Source organism: Pleurodeles waltl, chromosome 8 (assembly GCF_031143425.1).
Source record: "Pleurodeles waltl isolate 20211129_DDA chromosome 8, aPleWal1.hap1.20221129, whole genome shotgun sequence".
In the NCBI taxonomy this organism is placed as follows: domain Eukaryota; kingdom Metazoa; phylum Chordata; class Amphibia; order Caudata; family Salamandridae; genus Pleurodeles; species Pleurodeles waltl.
The window spans coordinates 1,328,801,134-1,328,818,139 of NC_090447.1; the positions used below are offsets into that span (position 1 = coordinate 1,328,801,134).

Consider the following 17,006-nt stretch of genomic DNA (forward strand, 5'->3'; position numbering starts at 1 on the left):
GCAAGGGTGGCCAAAAGATTAGCTTTGGAGAAACAGCTGCTGGCTACAGAGAGGGAGAGAACAGAAATGGGTTTAGCACCCATTAATGGTGACAGCAACGTAAGAACTAGGGACATAGAGTATTCTGACACCCCTAAAATCCCCAAAGGGATTGTCCCTAAATATGAGGATGGTGATGACCTCACCAAGTGGCTCACAGTCTTTGAGAGAGCCTGTAGAACCAGAAGATTAAAGAAGTCTCATTGGGGGGCTCTCCTTTGGGAACTGTTTACTGGTAAGTGCTGGGATAGGCTCCTCACACTCACTGGTGCAGATGCTGAATCCTATGACCACATGAAGGCTACTCTGATTGAGGGCTTTGGATGCACCACTGAGGAGTATAGAATTAGGTTCAGGAGGGGCTCACAAAACCTCAAGCCAGTACTGGGTTGATTTTGGAGACTACTCAGTGCCAGTGAAAACATTGGATGGTTGGGTAACTGGAAATGAAGTGCATGACTATAATGGGCTTCATAAGTTGTTTATGAAATAACACATTTTAAGTAACTGATTTAATGACAAGTTGCATCAATATCTGCTAGAACTAGGTCAAATTTCTCCCCAAGAATTGGGAAAGAAGGCAGACCATTGGGTCAAGACTAGAGTGACCAGGAATTCCACTGGGGGTGACCAAAAGAAAGGGGTTACAAAGCCTTCCCAGGAGAAAGTGGGTGACTCCTAGAAATAAAGAAAAAGATTCCTATGTAGGCCCCCAAAACCCAGTCGAAGTGAGTGGGCCCCAAGACACAACCCAAAACAAAAGTGGGTACCAGGGTAAAAACGGGGATGCCACTAAGGCATGGTGCCACAAATGTAGACAGACAGGGCACCACACCCAGGACACATTGTCCAAAAAACAAACCCCCAGGGGTAGCCAGTGTAGCCATTGGAGATTACTCTTCAGATGAGTAAGTCCTGATAGCCTTGCCCCCACACGTGAGTTGGAGATTCCAGAGGGGAGTAGACACTTCCACCACCTACTGGTGAATGGAATCTCAGCCACTGCCCGGAGAGTCATGTGTGCCAGTCACACAATTGTGCATTACAGGCTGGTGCTCTCAAACCAGTACATTCCAGGTGAGATTGCCAGGGTAAAGATTAGCCCAGAGGAGGTCAATAATTGGCCTATAGCTTTAGTGCCCCTAGAAGTGGGTAGACTTTGAGCTGGAGAAGGGTGGTAGTCAGAACAGACCTCCCCCTTGACTGTCTCCTTGGAAATGACTAACCAGGAGATTGGTCAGAGCCCAAAAGAGGAGCTGGTCCAGTAACAGTCCTCTCCCAAGGATACTGGAGGTGCTGCCACTGCAGTGTCTAAAGGTAGGCCCCAGAAGAAAAAGAAGAAAAAGCAGTGCAGGAAAGGTGGACAGCATTTAGCCAAGGTTCCAGTAAGCCAAGGAGATTCTGCTCCAGTAGGGGAGAACTCCAGCGTTGGCACTGGTACAGTCCAGCCTGATCCACAGGAAGTCCTGACCAGTCAGGCAACTGTTAATCATGAGTGGGTGCCTCCTCTGCTAACAGAAGGAGGGTGTTTACTACATGATGTAGCAATCCCCCACTCTACCACAGCAGACAGGCACCCTGAACCCAAAGAAGCCTGTGTCTTAGCCCTTTCCCCTGTTGGTGAAGAGCTAAAGGTATGGTTCTAGACACTGACAGCTGTCAGTGGCCTCTGCTGGCTGTTAGCCTTTATGTCTGCACTGTCCTTGGCATGGTGGTCTGACCCCGTGCCAAATAGCAAGATAGCCCCCCCTGACCCTGTTGGTCATGGTGGGGTTACTCCAGCCGTGGGTAACCTCTTTGAGTAAGCTGAGGTGGATACCTCTGGCCCCAAGCTAAAAAGAATAGGTAAAGAGCTTAAAAACACAGGCAAGAGGCAATTCAGACTGGGTCCTATTACTGTTGTGGTAGGTAAGTTCCCCAGAGGGAATGACCTGGACAGGAGGATGTAAGGCAGAGTATGCCCTGTAACGAACCAGCCGGTTTCCCTACTCTTTCTTACCTGACAGATTAGGAAGACTTTCCAGGTTTGTCCGAGTCTCCTGCCCTGTGTGCTGGGGGGAGAAGTGGGTGGATGGGCTTCTGTAGGAAAATGGCCCTTGTTGCCGTTACCCCCTCATTTTTTGCCTGATATTGATGCTGACTTGACAGTGTGCGCTGGGATCCTGCTAACCAGGCCTCAGCACCAGTGTTTGTTCCCTAAAACTGTACCATTGTGTCCACAATTTGCACACCTCTGGCACACTGATAAGTCCCTTGAAAAGGGTACCAGTGGTACCAAGGGCCCTGTGGCCAGGGAGGGTGCCTAAGGGCTGCAGCATGTGTTGTGCCACCCTAAGGGACCCCTCACCAAACACATGCACACTGCCATTGCAGATTGTGTGTGTTGCTGGGGAGAAAAAGGCAAAGCCAACATGGCATCCCTCTCAGGGTGCCATGCCCACAAAACACTGCCTGTGGCATAGGTAAGTCATCCCTCTAGCAGGCCTTACAGCCCTAAGGCAGGGTACACTATACCACAGGTGAGGGCATAGTTGCATGAGCAATCTGCCCCTACAGTGTCTAAGTCCATTCTTAGACATTGTAAGTGCAGTGTGGCCATATTAAATACATGGGCTGGGAGTTTGTTATTATGAACTCCACAGCTCTATGTTCGCTTCACTGAAGGCTGGGAAGTTGGTTATCAAACTTCTCAGCACAATAAACCCACACTAATGCCAGTCCTCTAGTCTAGGGCTGACTGGTCTGTGCCAGCCTGCCACTAGCAGACAAGTTTCTGACCCCATGGGGTGAGGGCCTTTGTGCTCTCTAAGGCTAGAAACAAAAGCCTGCTCTGGGTGGAGGTCCTTGACACCTCCCCCTGCAGGAACTGTAACACCTGGCAGTGAGCCTCAAAAGCTCAGTCCTCCCGTTACAGTGCCCAGGGCACTCCAGTTAGTGGAGTTGCCCACCCACTGGAAAAAGCCTCACTTGTGGCGGCAAGTCTGTCAGGAAAATTAGGGAAAACAAGGAGGAGGAGTGACCCCTTCTGCTGGGACCACCCCTAAGGTGTCCAGAGCTGAAGTGACCCCCTCCTTGTAGAATCCTCCATATTAGTTTGGAGGATAGGGACCAATAGGGTTAGGTTTGTGTCCCCCTCCCCAAACGAAGTGGACACAAGAAGGGTGTAGCCACCCTCAGTGAGAGTAGCCATTGGCTACTGCCCTCTGACCCCTGCAATGCCACTAAATCCATGATTTAAGGGCTCCCCTGAACCCAGTTCATCAGATTCCTGGCAACCTCACAAGAAGAAAGAAGGACTGCTAAGCTGAAACCCCAGCAGAGAAGTGGTAGGAAGATGAAAACTGACTACTTGGCCCCAGCCCTACCGGCCTGTCTCCTGCTTCAGAGAACCTGCAAAAAGAAAGCAAAGCATTCTGCAGGTCCAATGACCTCTGCCAAGCCTCCAGAGAACTGCCTGCATCACTGAGGACTAAGAACTCCAGTGAACAGCGGCCCTGTCCCAGAAAAAACTACACTTAAGGACTCCAGAGCCTCCCCGGATCCGCAAGTCCTGAACACTCTGCACCTGACACCCACGGCCCGTGTCCAGGTGGCCCAACCGACTAGAGAGGTTCCCCAGGACATTCAGAGCAAGTGCCCACTCTGGGCTGACCTCTCCTGTCCCCCACGACGACGCCTGCAGTGTAAATCCAGAACAGCCCCGACCACAAAACCTGCGAACGAAGATACTCGTTGCCTAAAGGTCCCCTGCACCCACAGCCTCCTGGCCTTTTGGAACTCGACCTCCGGTGCAGCAAAGTTTAGCAGGCAGTCCTCCTACTTGTCCAGCCTGTAGTTTTCCAAAAGCAATCCCCTGGACCCAGCCTGCAGCATCCAAGTGACCCATGGGGTCCCCTCATAGGAAAGCATTGGGAGCCAGATGCTCTGTTTGCACCCTGCACCCGGCCGCCCCTGTGCCGCTGAGGGTGTGGGTATGGTGCTTATCTGTGGCCCCCCGGTGCTCCTCTAAATCCCCCGGGTCTGCCTTCCGAAGACGCGGGCACTTACCTGCCAGCAGATCTGAAACAGAGTGCCCCCAGCCTCCATTGGAGCCCATGTTAAATTTGGCTTATCTTTGACCTCTGCACCCGGCCGGCCTGTGTTGTTGGTGATCGGTGTTTGGGGTTAACTTGAACCCCAACCTGCAAACTTCCCAACCCCTGGAGACTGGAACTGTAAGTCAATTACTTACCTGCAAATCATACTAACTTTTCTTCCCCCAAGGAACTGTTTCTGAAAATTGCACTGTCAACTTTTAAAACAGATTATTGCCATTTATTCTACAACTGTATAACTTACCGATTCCAAACAAAGTCATATTGATTCATATGTGTAATACGTATTTATTGATGTACTTACTTACAACTTGAATCTTGTGGTTCAAAAGATATTTTTTCTATATAAAAACAATTGGCCTGGAGTTAAGTCAGTGAGTGTGTGCTTCTTCTGTTGTCTGTGTGTACAAATGCTTTATACTACCCTCTGATAAGCCTAACTGCTCAACCACACTACCACAAAAGAGAGCATTCATATTATCTACTTTAGCCTCTGTTAAGCCTCTGGGGAACCCGTGGACTCTGTGCACACTATTTCTCATTTTGATATAGTATGTACAGAGCCAGCTTCCTACACCCTACACACGGGACACACAGGGGGCAATGGGCCCAAGCGTGGTGTTTGAGGCCTTTTACTCATGATATCCCAGAGCCTGACCTGCTATGGATCCTGAGCAACTGGGCCAAGAACCCCTTTTGACTCTCAGAAGGGAGAATTGGGGGGGGGGGGGGGGGGGGGGGGGGGGGAGGGGGGATGGAGGCGATGTGGGGATAGATACAGGTAAGGTAACAAGACTCCTAACTCAAACTGCACACAGTACCAATAATAAATGAGTGTCCAGTCCAATACTTTTTTAAATAGGAAAAATATGTATTTTATTTCTAACTCTACACATGCAAAGGAATAACGATACTCACATGCAGTAACACATTCCCCTTAAGGGTGGGGGCACTAGTAGTTGTCAGGCAAATCCTTGCCCCACCATCTTCCTTGTAATGTGTTTTGGGCTATTCCAGGGAATGCATACAAGTAGACCACAACCAAGAGTTCCCCTTTGACTCCTTAGTTATTAGTCAAAAGTGTTTATGACTTAGCAGCAAGTCACCCAGGGTCCCAAAAGCCCGGGTCCAGTCTTACCCACTCTGGCGGTATGGAAGTGTTCAGCAGTGGAGTGAGGACCACCTCAGTGGACGCTCCTGAGTCCAGATCCTGTTCAGCAAAGGGGGCCTCGCACAGTTCCAGAGGTAGCACCCGGCTAGTGGAGGCTCTCTTCTTAAAGAAGCTCTGCAGCTCGTCCAGTGATCGGAGCTGCTCCCACTCAGCAAACACAAGGTAATTTAGTATTCCCCAAACAAGGGGTGGGGGAATCCTCCAGCTCCCGACTGGAGCTCTAACAAGAGGGCAACATATTCAGTGGCTACTTGTGATCCTCAGGGAATCAGTCAGGTGCACTTTGAGGGTTTGAACCATCATTCAGGGCAGTAACCCTCTCAGTCGGGCCATGACCCGAATACTTGGCCACAGTGGTACCCAGCAACCCCTCCTGGCATACGGATTACCATGATACTCATGGTTGGGGCACAGACTCTTCCAGTGTGATCTCCTTCAATACAGTGACCCCTCCTGGCATATGGAGCTGTTGATTTTGGCAGACACAAGTCTCACACTACTGACCCAAATAAATTCAACAGTAGCCCCCTCTGGCATACGGGGTCACCCCAGCATATTGGTGTAGGCTTCACACCTCCGGCATGGCACTCTTCACACAGTTTAGATCACGGTGCCCTCTCCTGGCATACAGGGTTCGCCAGACCATTCCTTCACATGGACAATGACCTAATCGGTGCTCAGCTGTCCTCCTCACACCAAGCTCAGGGTGCCTTCTTGATAGGGATCTACCCCCCTCCAACACTCTCCTCTTCCTCACAGGGCAAGCTAGTCTTGGCAATGAGGCAAGCACTGTGCTCTAGGCTCTGGGGCAGCTCTTGGTTTTCCCTGGGTTATGTCCCCTCATACAGCAGGGATCTTGCAGACTTTGGTCCACAGTCCTGGTCACAGGCAAAAGTCTTGCAGAGCTTCCAATTATCACACAGCCCATCTGACTGTTTGGTAGATGACAAAGTTTAGGGTCTAAGCTTCCCCTTCTTATAGTCCTTATTCAGACACTAAAATGTGATTTAGTCCACGTCTTTTTCTTCTTTCCCCATGAAAGGTTGTCACAGCAGACAAGACTCTGAAGCCGACTGACCCACAGCAAAATTCATGGGAGTGAGCAAAGTTCACACCTGGATGTCAGCCACAGTGATATGTGCTCAAAAGGTTACTCTCAGGCTTCCCAGCCTTACTCTTTATGATTTAGTTATAACCTCCATCTCCGTTTGTGAGATGTGCCCAGACCCCTTCCTTGTGATCTATTGAATCAAAGAGCAACCTTTTGAAGTGTAAAGGAATGGCCCCTCCTTCCCTTCCTTCAGTGTGTCCTATCCAGCTTATAAGAATGCAGCAATACACAAATATGTCTGGGAGATTCCTCTACTCTTCACGTCTTCACCTGGAAAGCCTAGGCATCCCACAATGGAACCCAGGGCTCTCCATGTGATGTACCAATGCAGGCACACTCAGTGAACACTCACAGCACACTTACTGTCCAGCACTGTTACCTCCATGCACTGCACCATTATAAGTACACATATAGTCAGTACACACATTCAGGCTGCATGCACTGTTCAGCACTGAAGATTTTCTATACTGTAACAGAGTGTGCTATTTGCAAACACACATTCTGTCAGCACACACACTCACTAAGTGCTGCACATCACTTCACCCTTCATGTACTGTACTTCATGCAAGTACAAATACACAAAGTACATGCTTTCATTGCACGTGCACTGTACAGCACTACATATTTAATGTCATGTATTCCTTGCATGCATATAGGTACACTCAGCACATGCACTAATACCAATCAATCAGCTGATTTGTAGAATGCAGCTTGTCACCTGTGATAGTATTCAGACGCTGGCCAGGTCCAGGGGATCAGTCAAAGAGCCAGGTCTTCAGCGACTTAAGGAACTCTGGAAGAGATGGGAAGGTTCGGCGATGTAGGGGTAGTTCATTTCATGCCCTCCCTGCCAGGTAGGAGAATTAGCTTCTTCCACTCCTGCTCCGTTGGATGCGAGGTGGTGGGGGGGACTATAGTAATAGGAAGGCAGAGCAGAGGTGTCTCGTGGGCTGGTTAAAATTAAGGTGGTGGTTCATGTAGGAGGGCCCACAATTGTGTAGGGCCTTGAATGTGTGGGTGAGGAGCTTGAACTGATATATGTTCTGAATAGGCAGCCAAAGGATTTCCCTGAGGTGGGGATGATGTAGGCTCGTCTTGGGAGGTCGAGGACAATTCTGGCTGCAGCGTTCTGTATGGTTTGTAGTCTTTGGAGGAGTTGGGCTGTGATCCCTGTGTAAAGACCGTTGCTGTAGTCCAGTCAGCTGGAGATGAGGGCCTGGGTGATGGTGTGCCTTGAGCTTTGGGGTCTTATGAAGCATCCAAAAGAAGATGGTTAACTTGTTCAGGATGATTTTGAGGTTTCTGGCGTGGTCAGTTGGGGTTGGACGTGGGTCTGAGCTCCATGGGCCACTAGGAGGTGTCCCACGAAGAACCTTTGTCACCAAAGATCAGTGCCTGCCCGGTCTGTGCTGAGCTTCAGACAGTTGTCCTTCATCCAGTTAGCGATGTCTGTCATGCAGTTTCGGAAGTTGGTCTTGGTGGTGTCTTCGGAGAGGATGAACTGTATGTAGTCAGCATAGGACATGATGGTGAGTCTGTACGCTTTGACAATGCTGACCAGTGGTGCCATGTATGTGTTGAAGAGGGTGGGGCTGAGATAGAATCCTTACAGTACTACACAGATGATTTATTTGGGCTCGGAGGTGAATGGTGGTAGTCAGACGTCTTGGGTTTTTCCGGTAAGGAAGGAAGTGATCCATCCGAGAGCGGCTCCCTGGATACCAATGTTGTATAGCCTTGTGATGAGTGTGTAGTGAGAGACCGTGTTGAATGCCACTGAGAGGTCTAGGAGGATCAGAGCCACTGTTTCTCCTTGGTTGAGTAGGATTCGTGTTTCATCCGTGGCCGTGATGAGGACTGTCTTGGTGCTGTGGTTGCTGCAGAATCCAGATTTCGAGGTATAGAGTAGATGGTTTGGTTCCAATGGAGAGCTGTTGGTTGATGGGTTTTTCTAGTACTGTGTCTGAGAACGGGAGCAGGGAGATTGGACAGTAGTTGATGAGTTTGCTGGGGTCGGCTGAAGATTTATTTAGTAGGGCATTGACCTCTGCGTGTTTCCAGTCCTCAGGGAAAGTGTCAGTGGCTATCAAGGTGTTGAACGGGCTGGTGATTTCATAGCTAATTCTGGCTTTGTCTAGGTTGAAGATGTGGTGAGAACACACATCGGTGCGAGTCTCTGAGTGGATTGAGCTCATGATGAAAATGTTGACGGGGGAGGGGGAAGCTGGTTCCAGTTGGTCAGTCGGTTGTCTGCAGTGATAGCGAGACTATTATGATTTTGGCGATCTTGTCGTGAAAGAAGTTTACAAGGTTGTTGCAAAGTTCCTGTGAGGGGGTGATGTTTGCTGCAGCTGAGGGGTGCGAAAATTCCTTGACGATGTTGAATTTCTTGTGGTTGTTGGAGCTTGATTCGATGCGTGAAGCTATGATTTTGTTCTTTGAATCTCTTATCTGACAGTGGTAGAGGGTTGTCTTGAAGGAGGTCTTTTCGGTGGTATCTTTGCGAGTGCATCGCTTTCTCTCCAATTGTTTAGAGCATCATTTAGCGATTCTGAGCTCTTCGGTGTACCAGCTTGCCTGTTTCCTGGATCTTCTGTGTGTGTTATTGTTGCTAATAGGAGCGACTGTCTGTGCAGTTAGCAATCATCGCTTGAAGTTTCTGACATTCTTGTCTAGGTTGTGGCCGGCATGGGGTGGGAGGTGTTTAGGGCATTCATCCATTGATCCTCTGAGACTTTGCTTCAGGTGCGGTGGGGCGTGCTGGGCAGACTGGGGGAGGAGAGCCATGGGCTGGTGATGTTGAAGTGACGATGGAGTGGTCGGTCCAGGTGAGTTCTGTGGTGTGGCTTTACTTGATGTGGTCACTGGTGGTGAAAATGGGGGTCAAGCTTGTGGCCTGTGGTGTGCATTGACAAGATGGGTGAGACTGATGGAGTTCATGCTGTCAAGGAGGTTTGTTGGTGTTGCTGTCGCTGTGGTCGTCGAGATGGAAGTTAAGGTTAATGAGGAATATGTAGTCATTGAAGTGTATGGCAAGGCAGGCGGGGTGAAGTTGCCTATTAAGTTGCGTGACCTTGGCCATGGTCCTGTGGCGGAAGGAGAGGGTGCCTCTGATGGTGATTTTCCCATCTGTCTGGAGAAAATGAGCTTCCTCCACTCCTGCTTCGTTGGATGCAAGTTGGGAGGGGGGTGTTTCTAGTAATAGGGAGGCAGAGCGGAGGTGTCTGGTGAGCTGGTTAAAATTAAGGCGGTGGTGCTTGTAGGAAGATCCAGAGTTGTGAGGGGGCCTTGAATGTGTGGTCCCCAGTCACGAAAACTGAGAAGTGCCATGGGTGGGGCGATGTCATTTGTCGTGGCAGTGCACTGGATGGATTCCCTGTGTAGGATGGTGACTCCTCTGCCTGACTTGTAGATGTGGTCGCAGTGGATGACCTTGTATCCTTCTGGCACGCAGTGGTGATGTTGTGGAAAGATGTGTACTTCAGCCAGGTCTGTGGTGAGGAGGATGTCCTGTGCGATGTGGGTGATGAAGTTTAAGATCTTGGTGGGGTTTGTCTAGTGAGTGTGTGCTGAGAAATGCGCATGAGAGCTGATGTGCCCATGTTGGTGTGGTCAGCAGTGTAGTCAGGTCAGGGACTGGGCAGCGTGCTGGTGAACTTGTTGTTGCAGGTTAAATGGCAGTGGGTGCTGGTAAATGGTCCTAACATGGAGTGTGGATCAGTGCGGTACCAGTGTTCGTTGCGGTGTCCTGTGTCATAGGAGTAGAGATCGGCCGTGGTGTAGCTCTGGGCAGCAGAGGAAGTAGGGTTTATGGGGCTAAGCGTGGTCCAGGCAAGGATGGGCACAAACAAGCTTGCAGAATCAGCAGCATGTCCGCTGCGTGCGTCCACTGTGGACACCATTAACTAGGTCCTGGGAGATGGGAGGGACAGGGTTACAGAAGGCAGGAAGAAGAATCGGTGGGAAGAAGTGCAAGAGAACAGGTAAAGATCGGCAGAAGCTGGGCAAAGAGGGTGATGGGAACGAGAAGGAGGAAGGGGCTCACGAAGAGGAGCAGCGGTTGCAGAGCAGAGAGCTGGATCCAAAAGGGCAGTGACTAGTTGGAGGACCAGTGCAGCTAAGTGGGGAGCATGGGCACCTGCTCCCACATAAGTACTACACAGTACTGCTGTATCCCTGTACTGCAGCTCTCCCAGGTACACATACAACCAGTGCAGAATCGCCCCCCCCTGCACAGCACTTCACATCTTCCTGATGCAGGCCAAGGGTGAGTAAAGCAGACAACAGCAGAACATTTTAAAAGGTGAGTGAGCCTGTAGGCCTTACTCCAGTGACACAGGGTAAAAATGAACTGTTCACTACTACTGATCACTACACAGTATGTTGCCACCAGCCAGCTTGTGCTGAATACCTTTTGGAGAAGGCGGTAGCCTTCCACCACTATGAGAGTAGCACTTTGGGCGCCCCCTGGACGCAGGTAGTGTTAGCACATTAGAGCAAGCACCACAGTAGACAGTACAGGATACAGCCAATGTTATGTGACATGAATACTCCACTAGGCTGAGCCAAGACATCACAAACAAAGTCTCAATTCAATGGTCAAAGGAGGAGGCTGGTTTAAAAAATCCAATGGTTAAACTAGGTGGATCCTAAGCCCACTCTGTATATTGCTAACAATAGGCACGTTTTACAGCTGTGCTCTTAAAACGCATACCTAAAAATTGTAGTATGTCAAAATGGTAAACATTTAAAAGAGCTAACTCTACATCTAATTTACCTACAGATAATAAACTTAAAACGAAAGTCAGCAATGTAAAAAAAATATCAATTAGATTTAAAAAAATTAAGTGAGTGATTTCAGTCTTGCAACATACACGCGTTTTAGTTTGTTGTGATTCCTCCCTGATGTGTTCTAAAAGTGTGTGGTGTTTCAACAGGCCCTGGAGTGATTTACCAAAATTAAAACAAAAGCTGCTCATCTGAAATTCGTAGGCTTTAGATTTCTTAATAGTAATGTATAAATTTACTTCAAGGCTCTGCATAGAGCAGAAAACAATAATAATGGGCAGGAAGGGGCCAAGTAATTAGTGTGTGCACTTTATGAAAGCCTGATAATTTACAACCACCCCTGTAAGGAAGATTTGCAGTGAATGACAGCACTGAGAGGTAAAGGCAAGTCCAATTCCACATCCAGTAGGTTGTAAAATACAGGTAATGTAACTTGGTGGCTCCTTGTTTCCTAAACACCTCTTCACCCGAGCCCCATATTTTAAACATTTCCTTAATGTTCAAACCTATCTTTTCAAAGAAATTAGAATTTCACAAAAGTGAACCTCATTATCTTTCATGCAACACAAACGTGTTAAATTAGAACATACCCACCATTTTCACAATAGCATCTATAAGAAAGAAGCGGCAGCAAGATTTAGGACTCCCTTGTCTATGTTTTGTAAAGATACTTGCTCCAAGTACCTTAGATGGTGATTGTGGTAGTCTTGGTGAATGAAAAATCACTAACCACATTTGAAACAAACTTCGGCCCCACAACTGAAGCGGCTGCTAAAACTTAAGAATGGGGAAACCAACGGGGCCCCAAGGCACTAATTTAAGCTTTCTTACATTGTGAGCCAACATAGGCTGGTATTAGATTACACACTAGGAATCTATTTAAATATAACTTCATAAAAACAAGACAGTAACTGATCTTTGGGAATATAATGCTACTATGATTCCATTGCTGATATGGAAATATTGTTCGATCTACGAAACTGACCCCACACTCACCCACCCTGCTCTCTGTGCTTTAGTGTGCATCAGAACTATGTGGGTGAAGAAGTACTTTATCATACAAAAACACAGATAGCAATGACCTTTTTTTTTAACATATGAACATTTGTGTAATTAGGAAAGTTAATGTCAGGATTTCTAAATCGTAATTCCTATAAATGAAATGTTTAAATCTGAAATCACAAAGCAAAAGTTTCACACTCAAAATGTCAATGTACTCATAATGGATACAACTAAGTTGTTTATCAAGAGATGTGAAGATAATTACTTCCAAAATGTAACATACTGCAACAATGGTTAAACGTTAAATAAACTGAACAGCAGCAAAATAGAGTACTTGTTTGTAAAGCACATGCACAGTCCCAAGGGCATCATGGTATCAAGAGCAAATCCTAATTAACAGTACTGAGAAGCACTGCAGAGGTGAGCATGGGGAGGAAGACATTGGGTGAGCAGCAAGAATTGGGAAGAAGACAGAAAAACAAAGTAGCTGAACAACGTCTTGAGTTCTTTCCTACACAGCAGAGAACTTGCTACTCATTAAGATTTTAGGGGCAGACCACTCCACATTTTGAGGCAAACATAAGCGAACGACCAAAACCACAGATCAGTTTTATCATGCAGACCAAAAGACGCAACTATGAAATGGACTGTATAATCCACAGAGGAATAGGTTCCTGAAATCTCTCTTTGATTCAGGATTTATCAAATATATAAAACCTTGTGCATGATGCATAGTGTTGTCAAATGGATTCTGTTCTGGGAACCAAAGTAATGTCTTCTGCACTCTTAATGAACTGTGTGGCTTGTATCAATTTAATTATAACTGCAAAATCTTTATAATGGTTGACGTTTACTGAAACATGTAGCTACAGTAGTGAAACTGAAGTAGTAGTAGTTTCATTTTAATACAATGAAATTGTACTATATCCATATTCCTTACCCTTTTTGCTTTAATGGTAGTTCAAGTTTAAATATCGTAGCATCATTCACAACAGCTTTGTATGCCTAAAAGAAATTAAAGAAAAAAATAGATATGAAAATCATGTGCTTTGGAGAAAGCCACACAAAAATATTGCGTATGTGACTTTTTAAATTAGTACTATCAAGGCTGGTGCAAGAGTGTTTAAAATACTGGCACCCCAGCCAAACCCATTGATAATGGGATAACATTTGCTGCTCAGGAATAAATCTACCACCTCATTTGTCTGATCCAATGCAGTGACTTAACATTGTCTCTGGAAAAAAAGTTTCCTATATTTTCATTTGTTTAATGATTGTCTTGTTTGTTAATCTTTCAAGATTGAAATCTAACAGTAACTGCTAAAGGAATATTCACACAGACTTCTCCTAAGCATCATGTTCCTTACGGATCTGTGTGTCGGATATTGTTTCTAACTAGATTCCTCACCTGTACAATATCCACACGCAGACTTTAGAGAATTCTTCAGCAATGTTTCCATGTACCAACAAGTGATGCTGTCGGGTTCCACATTGAATCTGTATTGCCCCGGAAGTGACAGAGAAGAAATGCATATAAGAACATCGCTGCACACTGACATTAGTTTCTTAACATTTTCTACTTCAGCGATATGGAACTCTTTGGATAAACTGTAGATGACAGTGCACCAAAGCTTTGGGGCTTATGATACTCAAGAGTACACTCCACAGCATGGGGTGGAGTGAGGGCCGTTAGGAATCTGTGGTGAGATAGAGTATCCACCAGAAAAAGCATTATTGAAGGTAAGCAACTTATTCTTCAGATGGATACTTCTAACCCGCAGATTATTCACCTTTAAAATATATACCACAGGCGTGCCTTCCAACAGAGGTATGATCTGGGTAATGGACTCAGTCTTGCAGGACTGAACAGCTAAAGTGGCCTTCTCATCAAACCAGACTGTCAAGGCAGTAGTGCTTCCTAAATGTGTATGGATGCCCAAGTAACTGCTTAACGGATGTCTATAACAGCAACTCCCTCGCCATTCCCTTCATAGTGGCTCTGGCATTTGTGGAATGAGCCTGCAGGCGTTGAGGGGGTTGCTTTGTGATCAGTGCATAGTAGATTTTAAAACAGGGAACAATCCACAGTCCGTTGCACACAATTTCATTTCTTTGCTCTATTAAATACTCCAAAAAGCTAAGCATTCACACAGGGGTCTACTGTCTGGTAATTGTGGAAGCTCCAAACCGTTTAGAGTTGAGCCGATGGATTCACTTTTCTTAAAGGCGAGGGGGAGCAAAAAAAAAATGGCAGAGTGGTAGATTGAAAAGGTGTCACCACTAAGATAAGAACGCTGCCTCGATCCTCAGTACCAATTTGTGTGAGAAGAGGGTGGTGTATGGCGGTTACACCGAAAGCACCTGCAGTGCACTCACATAGTGCACGCAGGTAACTGCAATTCTAAAAACTGTTTTGAACGTCAGGAGTCATAGTGAGTATCGGTTCAGAAGGCATACACATGAAATGTCAGCAATAAGTGTGAGTCCAACTATGGCATAACAAACAGCTATAATGGAACCTGTGACTAAGAGATCTTCAATAAAGGGCATGAAAATAAGTGATTCAGAGATATTTGATCAAGCAAATATAAAAAACCTGAAAGAACAGACAAATAAGATCAACAATGAAACAAACAATAACACATCTGAAAGTGTAGCCTACAGAGGATCAGTATGACAATCACTAAACCAGGACGATGTATGTGAATTAACGGAAAAAAAAAAACTGAGAAAACACATTGAAGGAAACCAAATCAGGGAAAACCAATTATAAAGTAAGACAATTTTAAGGAAATACAAATAAATCGAGAACTAAAGGAAACATTTTAAAGGAAAGATCATTTAAACAAAAAAAATCCAATAGTACATTAAACCTGAGTTTAGGACTAGTGAGGTGTTTTGGGTTGAGGGATGAGTAATGTTTAGGAGTGAGCATGGGTTAGGAATGATTGAAGTTCAGGCGTAGAAAGGGGTTTCTAGGTTTCAGGGATGGGAGGAATTTAGGAGCGGTGAAGGTTTTTTTTTTTTTTTAAGATATCAAGAATGGATGGAATTTAAATCTGGTGAGGGGGTTTTAGGTTTCACTGATGAATGGATTTTAGGAGTGTGAAGTGTTAAGGTTTAGAGATAGGTGAAGAGTAGGGGTGTTGAGGGGATTTAGGGCTCATAGATGGGCAGAGGTTTGGGTGGTGAGGCATTTGAATGATTTACAGATGAGTGAGGTTTAAGCATAGAACGTTTTTTTGGGGTTCAGGAACGGGTGGCTTGTAGGATAAGGAAAGGTTTTATGGTTCATGGAAAGGTGCAGCTTAGGGGTCAAGGATGTGTGTAGTGAGGGTTTTTTAGGTTTCTGGGAGGGGTGGAGTTTAGGTGTGGAAAGGGCTTTTAGGGTTCAGGGATGAGTGTAGTTTAGATATGGTGAGGGATTTTTAGGGGACAGGAACTGATGGCGTTTAGAGGTTGTGAGGAGTCAGGGATCGATGGCATGGTGTGGTGAGGGATCAGCAAATTAAAAGCACCCAAAGTAATTGTTTGACAGTGTAAAAGATATAACCCTGAAATAATGTTCTTTGAAGTTAAGTAACAAGGTAAATACCTCTGAGAAAACAGTTTCTGAAAGTAAGATCTGCAACCCTTGTTTTTACACATTAAAGAATAAGCATGCAAACGTTAATTTCGAACAGAAAGAAATTATATGAATTGGTTTCTATGAAATTGTAAATTCCATTTGTTCTGAAAATTTCCAATAGACAGTTTAGGTGAAATAGTCCCTTAGTAATGATATTCCATGAAGTCGTTTTTTCTGGGATATCACATACAACCCAACAGGCAACAAAGTTATCCAAGTGCCCAGCAGAGATGGAAACTGCCAACGGACGTCAGGCTGCAAGGATGACATCAACTACTTTGGATGACAAATCAAATACAATTAAATGTGAATCATTCGTCAAGCATGAATGTTAGGTTGCAGAGGCTTGGGTGGGGTGCAGGACCCTCCTCTGATGCTAAGACGGTAGATATCCGGAAGTTATAACCAGATTGAAAGGCAAATGCTTAGGAGCTCCAATTACCAACTGATCTTGCTCAGTCTGGGGCAATTAAGATGACTTGGGCCTGTCTGCCCTGATTTTACTAAGATCTGGAGGCAGAAGAGATAGAAGGGGAAAGACATACTCTTGCTATTTTGCAGACAGAATGAGTCTCTTAGTGAGTGACCTCGAGCAATGTCTGGTGCGTGACAGTTTCAATACTGCAGGTTCAATGGTGGTGAACAGGTCCAGCAAGAGCTTACCCTACTGGCTGAAGAGAAGATGTTCTATACCACCTCAGAATTGAGATGCCATTTGTGATCCTTAAGCCAACATCTACTCAGCTCATCTGGCCTGGCACTGAAGGACCCCGCCAGATGGCTGGCAACCAGAAACATGTTCTGCTGGTCCAGTCACCTCCTGAAACGTAGAGTCTCTTGCACATGATACAGGACCCCATTCAGTCATGCTTGCTGAAGTACAACATGATAGTTGTGTGGTTTGTGAGAATTTGCACTAACAGGATGAAGGCTTTCTCAGCCAATAAGATAACTTGAAGCTCTAGGGAAATGATGTGGAGCTGGCTCCCTGCTGGTTAACAGAGGCCGCTCATCGCCGCCTCTCCCTGGAGACTCCTAACCTCAAACCCAGCAGTGATGAATCTCTCACAACTATGAAGTTCAGCTGGACAGAGAGACCACTCTGTTGCAGATCAGGTCGGTACCAGTCAGCCATCATGAAGATCTGGAGTCATCTCCTGCAAAATCTGAATC

The 17,006-nt window shown here is 46.3% G+C and overlaps 1 protein-coding gene across 2 annotated transcripts in view; it reads right to left on the reverse strand.

Moving 5' to 3' along the window:
- The window catches only part of CUL5 (cullin 5), a 497,462-nt gene that overhangs the window by 220,505 nt on the left and 259,951 nt on the right, over positions 1-17,006 (reverse strand). For both annotated transcript variants that reach the window (XM_069202325.1, XM_069202326.1), the window contains exon 11: positions 13,146-13,210. In XM_069202325.1, coding sequence (XP_069058426.1) covers positions 13,146-13,210 — 65 coding nt within the window. The remainder of the gene's footprint in view (positions 1-13,145; positions 13,211-17,006) is intronic.